The sequence below is a fragment of the Procambarus clarkii genome, chromosome 36 (assembly GCF_040958095.1).
Source record: "Procambarus clarkii isolate CNS0578487 chromosome 36, FALCON_Pclarkii_2.0, whole genome shotgun sequence".
In the NCBI taxonomy this organism is placed as follows: Eukaryota; Metazoa; Arthropoda; class Malacostraca; order Decapoda; family Cambaridae; genus Procambarus; species Procambarus clarkii.
In genome coordinates this window covers 43766058-43778557 of record NC_091185.1, presented here as the reverse complement: position 1 = coordinate 43778557, position 12500 = coordinate 43766058, and the positions used below count along the sequence as shown (strand labels likewise).

General features: G+C 43.1%; 1 protein-coding gene across 1 annotated transcript in view; it reads right to left on the bottom strand.

The window, feature by feature from the left end:
- LOC138371801 (uncharacterized) overlaps positions 1-12500 on the bottom strand; it is a 226866-nt gene that overhangs the window by 182654 nt on the left and 31712 nt on the right. Inside the window, exon 3 of the mRNA XM_069336826.1 lies at positions 4800-5099. Within this exon, the coding sequence (XP_069192927.1) occupies positions 4800-5099 (300 nt within the window). The remainder of the gene's footprint in view (positions 1-4799; positions 5100-12500) is intronic.

The window sequence follows — 12500 nt, the reverse complement described above, 5'->3', positions numbered from 1 at the left end:
GGGATTAGGGAATGGTGGCAATGACGAGGGGACGGAAGTGAGATATGGTGGGGAGGATATGGAGACGGAAAGAGATATGTTGGGGAGGACGAGGGGACAAGGGAGGGGAAATAGTGGGGAAGGACGAGGGGACAATGGAGTTTGAGAAGGTGGGGACGAGGGGATGTGGGAATGGAGAATAGTGTGGAGGACAAAGAGACAGGGAAGTGGAGAATGGTGGGAAGAAAGAGGGGATGGTGGAATGGGGAAATGGTTGTGAGGCCGGGGAGACGGGTGAGGGGGGGAATGGTAGGAAGACTGAGGGGACAGGGAAGTTTGCTGTGGCTCAGCAATGCTCATACGTTGCTAAGCCACAGCAACGCGTGGGCGGGTACTGCTAGTCTATTTAATAAAAATAGAAATGTTCGTTTGTTTAAAATCGCTAATCTCCGAAAGTTCCTCACCGATTGCTTTGAAATTTTCACACAATATTCCATTCGCATCCGGCAAGGTATTTATGTACATACTTAATAGATGTCTCTTCTGTGACGGATAAAAAACATGTTTTTTTCTAAAAAAAAAAACGGTGTTTATCATGTGTTTTTCCATGTGAAGGAAATCTTTAAAACGTCTTTACCGATTGTTTTCAAATTTTGACACAACGTTGCATTCGAATAGACGCGTCTTTTTATATATCTATATAAATGCCTCACCTGTGACAGGAATAAACATTTTTTTTTTAAACACCGCCATATTTTGGACGTAAGGGCAACACATGCTGCAATTTAAAAAAGTTCTTCACTGAGTACTTTGAAATTTTTATACAACGTTGCATTCGAATAGGCGCGTCTTTTCATATACCTACTATATCGATGCCACCCCTGTGACAGATAAAAACATGCGTTTTTGAAAAACCGCGCCATCTGTTGCATATAATAGCAACATGCACGGTATACTAAATATGTCACGAATTTCATTTCAATGTTTCCGATTGCATTGAAAAATTTTATTTTCATAGATTTCTATATATTTTATTTTTTATTGAATTATTATGTGTGACATTGTGTTGGAATTGAGCTGTGTTGTTACCATACCATTCATTTCGTAAGTATAAGTATAGATGCCACACCTGTGACAGGTGAAACAATGTTTTTCTTGTAAAACAGCGCCATCTGTTGCATGTAAAAGCAATACACATACTATTCTAAATATGTTACAATTCCATTTCAGCATTTCTGATTGCATTGATAAATAGAATTTACAAAGATTGATTTATTTTAATTTTCATTTAATTATTTTGTGTGAATTGCGTAGGAATTGAGCTGTGTTGTTTACCATACCGTTCATTTCGTGTGTATAGTTGATTTTTTTGTTTTTTTAATATTTTCATTTAATTTTTTAACTGTTTATTTTTATATTTCAGTGATGGGAACATCAGATCACTTGATGTTCCCAATTTTCTGATGGGAGCATGAGATCATTTGGGAAGGCATCGGACCTTATATTTACATTTTCATTTATATAAATAATCTATATAAATAAAAATGGAAATGTTCGTTTGTTCAAAATCGCTAATCTCTGAAAGTTCTTTACCGATTGCTTTGAAATTTTCACACAACGTTCCATTCACATCCGGCAAGTATTTTATATACATACTATATTTATTTCACGTCTGTGACGGATAAAAAAGCATGTTTTTTTTCTGAAAAACTGTTTTTCATGTGTTTTCCATGTGGAGGAAATCTTTGAAACATCTTTACCGATTGTTTAGAAATTTTGACACAACGTTGCATTCGAATAGGCGCGTCTTTTTATTTATCTACTATATACATGCTTCACCTGTGACAGGAAAAAACATGCATTTTTGGAAAAACAGCGCCATCTGTTGGACGTAAGGGCAACACATGCTGTAATCTCAAAAAAGTTCTTCACCGATTTCTTTGAAATTTTGATACAACGTTCCATTCGAATAGGCAAGTCTTTTCATGTACCTACTATATCGATGCCACCTATGTGACAGATAAAAACATGTGTTTTTTTAAAAACAACGCCATCTGCTGCACATAATAGCAACATGCACGGTTTACTAAATATGTCACGAATTAAATTTCAATGTTTCCGATTGCATTGATATACTTTATTTTCATAGGTTTCGATATATTTAATTTTTATTGAATTATTATGTGTGACATTGTGTTGGAATTGAGCTGTGTTGTTTACCATACCATTCATTTCATTAGTATAAGTATAGATGCCACACCTGTGACAGGTAAAACTATGCTTTTCTTGAAAAACAGCGCCATCTGTTGCATGAAAGAGCAATACACATCTTATACTAAATATGTTACAATGCCATTTCAGCGTTTCTGATTGGATTGATAAAGAGAATTTTCATAGCTTTTGATTTAATTTCATATTGATTTAATTATTTTGTGTGACATTTCATTCAAATTGAGCTGTGTTGTTTACCATACCGTTCATTTCGTGAGTATAGTTTATTTTTATTTTTTTCATTATTTTTCCTATCGTCTCTTTAACTGTTCTTATTTTTTAGTGCAATTTCTATATAGACGGTGGACTGGAGCTGTGTCGATTGATCTGCGTTTGAATTGATATATATATGGTTAGTATTTTTTGTTTTCATTTTGAAAACAAGAGAATGGACAACGCGTTTATTTCACAGCTGCAAATGTGCAACAAATAGCAATGAATCTACCGGCAACAATGTTAACTGCTTTTTTCACATTATGTCATGATAATGCATTTGCGAAAACACTGTTGTATTCGGAAGTGGCTACGTATTACATATGGAATAGGAGTAGAAATTCATTTGAACGACGCAAACGAGGAGAACGAGTCGCCGGACAACCTGGCATATTCAAACAAACTACATTTGGCAGACTGTACACTGTGCATCCCAATCAAGATGAATGCTTTTTTTCTTCGCATGATATTGGTAAATGTGCCCGGGTTCAATGTCTTTCCAGCAATTGAGATTTGTCAAACGGCGTAACACATGCCACTTTCCGTAATGCATGTCAAGTTCTGAATTTATTAGCGAACAACTTACGCTGGGTTGTATGCATTAATGACGCGTCAAACACGTCACATCTAAATCAAATTCGTGCATTGCTTGATATCATATTGACCGCCTGCTCTCCATCTCCAACAGAGTTATGGGAAAAATATTAATCGCACACGGCTTCAGATAGTGTCCATCGAATACGCAAGGAATTTCAAATATCAACATGGATTTCTCAGCAGAAATCTACAGCAAAGCGTTGATAATGATTGAAGATTTGTGCTTAGAAATCGCAAACAAAATATTTATTCTATTGGGAATGCCATCAACGAATCTATCTGCTGCTGCTTCGTCCATTGTAGAATTGCGTCGTGAACAAAATTACAACACGGGTGATCTGTTGTCGTACGTGCAATCAAATATTCCTAAGACAACACTTGAGCAAAGAAGCCTTTACGATCAAATAATTCAAACTGCCAATAATGGGACTGGAGAAATCTTCTTAAATGCGCCAAGAAGAACTGGTAAAACGTTCCTAATTAGATTGATTCTGGCAAGAATTCGATCCTAAAATGGCATAGTAATAGCTCTTGCGTCGTCCAGAATAGCTGCAATATTTCTATCAGGTGGAGGAACTGCTCATTCGGCTTTGAAATTGCCATTGAACATGCAATTGATTTTAAACTCCTAAGTGCAACATTTCCAAAAGATCCGGCATGGAAAAAGTATTGCAAAAATGCAAACATATTGTTTGGAAAAAATGCACAATGGACTACAAAAAATCGATCGAGGCTGTTGATCGATAATTGTAAGGTTTGCTTGGAAACATCAGACCATTTGGGAACGCATAATATTGCTTGCAGGAAATTTCAGGCAAACATTACCTGTAATTCCTCGATCGACCCCAGTGGACGAAATGAATGCTTGCCTGAAATACTCTACTTTGTGGCATCACGTAAAGTCGTTAAAATTAACTACAAATGTGCGTGTCCAGTTGCAAAACGATCCATCAGCTGAGATATTCTCACATCAGTTTCTAGAAATTGGGAACGGAAACGTGCCGGTTGATCTGACCTCAGGACGAATTTCATTGCCTCATAACTTCTGCAATTTAGTGACGTCAAAAGAAGCATTGGTTAAAAAAGTAATTCCCAATATTCAAACATATTATAAGGATCACGATTGGCTAAGTGAATGAGCTATTCTTGCGGGCCAAGAACAAAGACGTCTACGAACTTAACAATATTATTCAGTCTAACATACAAAGCGAGGCCGTCACATACAAATAAGTAATTATGAAAAAGAAGGAACCAAACTGGGAAGGCTATGTAGCACCATCAAATGTGCGGGATAATCAGAGTGCGATAAATATCACCAAGGATGCCAACACAAGAACAGAAACGCATAAGGCGAACGATATCAAAAGTATCCGAGTCACCAAGAATACTTTCGAGAGACAAGCGACCGTGGGGGCCTGTTGGAAAACAAGACACACACTCGTCCCGGAAGTCAGGACATTCAACAAGGATATGCACGACTGTAAGAGGGACAATGCAATTAGGACAATAAGGAGCAGGGCGGCACGCCATCACGTGACCATGAGTTAAGCGAGTATTGCCAATACGCAACCTCGCCAGAGCCGTTTCTCATCGCCGTTTACAGTGGTAGGAGGACGGCCAGGAGGACATGCAACTTTTAAGAGAACGTAGCTTGTTACCAGTAACAGACGATCAACAAGCCTGCCAACGGGTAAGGATGGAGGAATGGATAACCAGGTAAAAGTCGGAATAAGGAATACCTTTACGAGAGATGGGACAAGAGCGGATAGCTTCCCTGGCAGTAGCATCCGCACGCTCATTTAAAGAGACACCAATATGGCTGGGAACCCAACAAAAGTCAACCGACTTAAGTTTACTGTGAACAAGAAACAGCCAATGCTGGATCTCGACAACAACTGGATGAACCGGATTAAAGGACCCGAGAGCCATGACTGCACTACGAGAGTCAATAACAACCACAAAGGAAAATTGACAACGAGAGAGCAGGAGACGAGGAGCATAGAGAACAGCATAAATCTCCATTGTGAAGATGCTAGTCTCTGGAGGTAAGCGACACATATAAGTGTGATCAGGAAAAACAACAGAGTAGCCAACACCGTCTACAGACTTAGACCCATCGATGAAGACGGAAACGGAGTGGGAGTGAGAAGAAAAGTGCTCAAGAAAAAGGCGTTTTAGAACCGTAGGAGGGGTAAAATCTTTAGGGATGCGGGTCAAGGATGTACAAAACTGTGGAAGGGGGACTCTCCAGGAGGGCAAAGAAGGAACAACACGAGGAGAAATATTAGAAATACGAATGGAAAGAGAACTCTGTAAGCGAGACAACCGGACAGAAAGAGGGAGGTGGTGAAGAGGAACAGGAACCGCAGAAGGGGTAAAAGTTAAAGCACGACAAAGGCGAGAGGAAGGATGTTGCAAGGACCGCGCAAAGTAGCGAAGGCAGTAGCGATCACGGCAGTCCTGGAGAGATAGGAAGCCAGCATCAAAATACAAGCTGAGGATGGGAGTCGAACCGAAGGTACCAGAACCGAGGCGCAACCCAGTATGGTGCAATGCATCAAGACGGCGAAGAATAGAAGGAGAAGCAGAGGAGTAAGTAGGGTAACCATAATCGAGCTTAGACAGGACGAGAGAGGAATGTAAAGCAAGGAGAGTGCGCCTATCCGCTCCCCAAGAAGTTTGGGACAATACCCGAAGGAGGGCAAGGGCCTTAGAGCACTCAACACGGAGGTAAGAGATATGGGGAGACCAAGACAAACGAGTGTCAAAGAATAACCCCAAAAGCTTCACGGAATCTTTGTACTCAAGGGGATGACCATAAAGTGACAAAGAAAGACGACGAACGACCCGTTTCCGAGTAAAAGTCATGGCACAAGTCTTTGCAGTAGAGAACTTGAAGCCATGATTGGTGGCCCAAGACGACACGGCATTAATCGCAGGTTCAAGCCGGCGTTGAAGGAGAGGCGAATCATCACCCTTGCAGCAAATGGTAAGATCATCGACATAGAGAGCGGAGAAGGTGCCTGAAGGAAGAGAGGAAAGAAGACCATAGAGGGCAACCAGAAAAAGAGTAGTGCTTAGAACACTACCCTCGTACGGGCCTCGTAGCCTGGTGGATAGCGCGCAGGACTCGTAATTCTGTGGCGCGGGTTCGATTCCCGCATGAGGCAGAAACAAATTGGCAAAGTTTCTTTCACCCGGAATGCCCCTGTTACCTAGCAGTAAATAGGTACCTGGGAGTTAGTCAGCTGTCACGGGCTGCTTCCTGGGGATGGAGGCCTGGTCGAGGACCGAGCCGCGGGGACACTAAAGCCCCGAAATCATCTCAAGATAACCTCAAGATAACCCTGAGGCACACCTTCGTATTGCTAAAAACAGGCAGAGAGTGTTGGAAAATTCCAACACTGATACACCTCTATTGTATCACAATACACTACTGTTGTATATTAATTACAGTATCAATTAACCTTACTAACTGTAATACTTAACATAAATTAATATTTCTCTATCTGCACGTCATTTGCTAAAATTCTCACGATATCGAGAGGCATATTGCGTCAGATAATGTTCCGCAGGACATAATTATTACCAATATGTTACAGAATTGAATAAGGTTCTCTACTTTTATCAGTATTCTGTATAATAATTAATTACTGATAATATAATCACTAATGATCCAATAACCGAGAGTTATTTAGTGATATTTTTAGTTAATAACAGTTTTATCTGTTATATACGAACGCTATGGAGGAAATAGAAATTCTCTCCATTTCTCGATTAACACCATTTAACGAGAATTTAGATATTATTTAATTCTTTACAATTGCAACCCTGTTCTCATTAACGCATTACATAAAGTAATCACACGAAAAGAATTTTCCGTCTTTACTAAATTCAATTGTGAATACGTGTGAGAGGGTTGAGGGAGGAGGCGGCGTGGAGACGCCATTGCTAGCGACGCTATCATCACGAGAGGTAGCGACGCCATTGCTAGAGACGCCACCAGAATTACGGCACGAGCGTCCTGGGAGAGGCGAATTACCAGTCACAACGCCAGACCCTTGCTATTAATCGGCATAATAGCGATCTGTGGATTGCATCGGTGGATAATCAACAGGTTAAGTGTTCTTATAATTTAATTGAGCTCCTTGAAATTTCTGACACTGTATTCATCGTTATGCTGCTAGACCTCCCCAAACAACGTCCGTAAGGATTTTACTCTGTCCCTCCTAATGAATAGTGATGACACAATTTACCTGGTATAGACAATTTGTACATTTAGTTGGAATTTCAGCTTGGGTTGAAGCGGCCGTGGTCTTCTCCATTTCCCACGCCACGCTCGGGCACACGTGTTACAGCAAGTACCAGATGACGCCATCACGACTTTACATCTTCGTTCACTATCACAGCTAAGCAACTGAATCAGTTTCAATGTATATCTTATTTCAGTAAGTGACGTTGATAATTAATCATTAGTCAAGAATATTTCATTTATATGATTTAAGAAATCTAGCATAATTTGATAGCCTCATGAACTTTAAATGAGAATGAATTCTTCTTAATCATCATATAATATTCTTGTTACTAACCCTTTAATGAACTAGTGATGAAACACACTGGTTCCAAGATATATATGAACTTCTAGAAATAACCCCCCAATGTTGATATTTGAGGCTTTGACTTTAATACAGTCTATTCATTGTTTTAAGTGATTGTTAAATCAATCATCATCCATAGGCATTGGTTCTATAGTGTTTATCTTATGATCACCTTTATTTGTTTTCCCTCTTTTCTCAAAAGTGGGTGGTCCTTCGATTTATGTTACTTATCATTATTAAATAATTCAATATAAGAGTCAAAGTCCAGATAACCAACAGAGAGAGCGGTACCAAGCCTCACCTGAAAGGAATGACGAGAGAGGAAGATGCGGAGAAAGAGAGGGAGATGACCACGAAGGCCAAAAGAATGAAGCTGGGATAGAATATGATATCGCCAAGTGGTGTCGTAAGCCTTTTCCAGGTCAAAAAGAAAGGCAACAACGGAGGTCTTCGTAGCAAAAGCAGTACGAATATAGACCTCCAAGTTCACCAAGACATCCGTTGTGCTGCGGCACTTGCGGAAACCAAATTGAGAAGGGGAGAGGAGGTGATGGTGTTCCAGGAATCACATCAGACGAACGTTAACCATACGTTCAAAGAGTTTGCAGACACAACTTGTGACGGCAATAGGGCGAAAGTTCTTAGGGGATGTTCCCAGAGACCCTGGTTTGCGAACAGGGAGGACAACGGCATCGAGCCAGTCCTCAGGGACTGACGACGACTCCCAGATCCGATTATACACACTCAGTAAATACTGAGACGTGCACGGAGGGAGATGGCGAAGCATCTCATAATGAATGCCATCAGAGCCCGCCGCCGTAGAACCGCAGAACGGGCAGAACGAAGTTCAGAGAGAGAGAGAGAAGGGATCGTTATAGGGAAGTCGAAGACGAGTGAAGAAATCTAAAGGATGAGATTCAAGGACAGGTTTATGAAGAAGGAAAGATTGGGGAACATGAAGACCAGAGCTAACAGAAGAAAAGTGGGAACCCAGTTTGGTAGCGACCTGCAACGGGTCCGCCACAAGAGTACCACGGAGGTGAAGGACCGGTGAAACATCAAGAACGAACTTACCCGCTATCTTGCGGATACGCTTCCAGGTCTGTGGCAGAGGAGTTTCGGACGTAATGGTGGAGACATAAGATGCCCAACGTTCACGGTTAGCCATACGGATGGCCCTACAGGCCACCGCACTCGCCTTCCAAAAGTAAAGAAAAGAATCGGCCGTCTACCGACGGCGGTGTCTCTTCCAGGCTGCACGCCTACAGCCCGAGCACAGTCTGCATTCCACCAGGGAACGCACTTCCGTGGACCCCAAGAGGAAGAGCGAGGAATAGAGCAGAGGGCAGGGTCGAAGACAGTGTCATGAAAAAGGAGGAGAGAGAGAGGGAGAGGCAGAAGGGAGAGGTCAGAGAGAGCAGTACTGAGGGTAAATAGGTTCCAGTCCGCTTTAGCAAATTGCCACCTAGGGAAGGAGAGGGGAGGGTGAAAAGAGAAAAAGGTAACAAGGATGGGGAAATGGTCACTGCCATGGAGGTCATCAAGAACCTGCCACGTGAAATCTAAGTAAAGAGAAGACGAGCAAAGAGAAAGATCAAGACAGGAAAGGGTGCGAGTCCGAGAATCAAAATGCGTGGGCTCACCAGAATTCAGAAGAGACAGTGAAGAAGAGAGGACAAACGGATCAAGAAGGCGACCTCGGGTGTTCGTCAGAACATCACCCCAAAGAGAATGACAACAATTGAAATCACCCAGAAGGAGCACAGGGTCCGGCAAGGATCCATTAGGTATTTCAGATCAGAAAGAGAAAGCGGGACACTCGAGGGGAGATAAATGGAACGAACGGTGTACCCTTTCTCCACAAAGATAACAAAGATACGAGCAGCAAAATAATGGAGAAGCGAAGGAAAAAGTAAGGGGACAAAGGGAACATCAGAGCGAATGAAGAGAGCGGAGGAGTTAGGAGCCCCAGCAACAACTGGTGGGGGGGGGGATAAAGAAATAGCCACGAAAGCGACCAGGACGAGCACCAAGCATCGCCTCCTGAAGACAGACACAAAGGGGCGAAAACCGCAAAATCAGAAGTTGGAGTTCAAGGAAGTTGGCATAATAACCCCGAATGTTCCATTGAAGAATATACATCGACGAGAAGAGAAAAGACAATAACAGAAAACAAATAAGAAACAAAGGCGAAAGAGCAACATAGCACGTTAAAGAAGATCAGGGTCAGCAAAGTCAGGGTTAGGGGGCATGGGTAAACTGAGCAAAGATGGAGCGAAGGAAGCGGGAGAACAGACTAGAGGTGGATGGGCGGGGTCTGGAGGAGGAGGAGGAGGAGGCAACCGAGAGGAGCAGGCAAGGCCAGCAGCAGAAAGAAGGGAGCGCACCTCCGCAAGGGGAGCAACTGAGAGGGAAGCGGAGGCCAAAGAAACTTCCATAGCAGGAACAGGGGGTGAATCTACCGAAATGGGAGGGGAAGGAGCGATAGAGTCAGAAGTAGGGGCCGAGGAAGAAAGCGAAGCCTTCTTACCCACTGAGGAGGAGGAAGGAGAGGAGCCAGGCTTACTCTTCTGACTGAAAGAGATGGGTGTCCCAGAAACTACGTACTGGGCAACGGATTCCAGCGTCTTAACAGGAGAAGCTGAACAAGAGCACACATGATGACCATTAGGAGAGCGATGGTCATCAGCCCGCACTGACAGGCGGCGGGGAGAATCGATAAACGGAGGAGAAGGATGGGAAGGAGGATCGAAGGGAGACGAGGAAGAAGACTCAGGAGACATGACAGACTGGGTAGAAAGAATGGGAACCTCAGAGGACCAGGAGGAGACCCTTCGGGACAGAACTCAAAGGAACAGAGGAGGGGGCAGTGGGTGTATCAAGGTCCAAGGCCCGGAAACGGTTGTGAGTCTGAGGAAGGTGGGAAGGACGAGGAGAGGAAGAGCGCAACACACGAGCATAAGAGATGGTAGCATAAGGCGGGAGCCGGTGAACCTGGCGCCTCGCCTCAGGAAAAGACAAACGCTCCCGGTGCTTAGAGTTGAGGACGGCAGCCTCAAGCTTGTAATGGATACACGCACAGGAGAAGGTAGGATGGGCCTCACCACAGTTGAAGCAGCGAGCCTGGGGAGAAGTGCACTCCGACTTAGAGTGACCATCGCCGCCACACAAAGGACAGAGAGAGACAGTCCCAGAGCAGCGGAGGGCACCATGCCCAAACCTCCAACACTTGTTACAGAGCCTAGGAGAAGGAATGTACTCCTGGACAGAGCACCTGGCACCAGCAAGAATGACAGAAGGCCGAAGGGTCCAACCATCAAAAGTAATCTTCACAACCCAAAGGGGCTGACGGCGATGACCACGAGGGGGACGAGTAAATGTGTCTACCTGGAGGACAGAATGGCCCTGGGCCTCAAGGATATGCTGAATATAATCGTGGCAGTCCTGCAGGTTCCGAACACCAGTTGCAACATGGGGCGGAAGGAGAATAGTGCCAACACTGGCATTCAACCGAGCGTTTTTGGAGACCCGAACAGGGGTCTCGCCAAGGCAGGATAAAGCAGCCAAGCGGGAGGCTACATCCTGAGAAGGAGCAGCAACGACATGTGTACAGAGACGGGTGGGGTTGAAGGTGACAGAGGCATCTACGGAATCAAGAAGGTGCCTATGAAGGGAGAAATCGTCAAGATATGCAGAATCAAGAGAGAGGAGATCAAAGTATTTGGCCCACGAAGCGGGACCAAACAAGGCTTGATAGGCATCAAAACGGGAAGGAATCGAGCGAGTGCGGCCGTTTCGAGGACGGCATTGAGAACCCCAAGAGAGAGAGGGGTTAAAAGGCGCAGTAGTCACAACTAGAGACTGAGCCGTGCCAGGGGACGAGATGGTCACCACCGGGGGCTTGGGGCTTTACCCAACCACAAAGGAGGGAGGGGAGCCGAGGGGAGTAGTCAGGAGGGTCAAAGGAGGAGCAAGGTCGGGGCCCAATGCAGTGGGGGCTACAGAGCCTGGTCTTTCAATAAAGTCCGACTCGGGGGCTTGGTCGCCCACCCCACGAGCCTGAGAGGGTACAAGAGGAACATTCAGCAACATAGACACGAAAAGAAACACTTTCACTCACGATTGTGCCCCTACACCCACCATGGAGTCACAATTAGAGGTAGGACACCCAATAAGAAGTTATCGCCGATCAAACCGGGGCCCCCTAGGGGTGCGTTGTGGCGCCTCACAAACGTCACCTTAAGAACTATCAGTCCGTCGAGATCGGGTTCAGTGACGAAAGGGGGTTCCCCTCGCTCTCGACGTTGGCTACTACAGTTCTACGGGTGCAAGAGTATGCCTCCTCAAGCACCCGGGGGTCAAAATAGAAGAAGTCCAAAGAAATAACCAAAACAAGCAAAAGGTCGGCAGGAAACGACAAGCAGATAGGAGAAGAGGGGGGAGAAAAACGAAAAAGAAGGAAAAGGAAAAGTCGTTCAGCACAATTAGAGAGAACCTATGGGTATATAATATATATATATATATATATATATATATATATATATATATATATATATATATATATATATATATATATATATTATATATATAATATATTATATATATAATACATTATATATATATATATATATATATATATATATATATATATATATATATATATATATATATTATATATATATATATATATATATATATATATATATATATATATATATATATATATTATATATATATATATATTATATATATATATATATTTATATATGTCGTACCTAGTAGCCAGAACGCACTTCTCAGCCTACTATACAAGCCCCAATTTGCCTAATAAGCCAAGTTTTC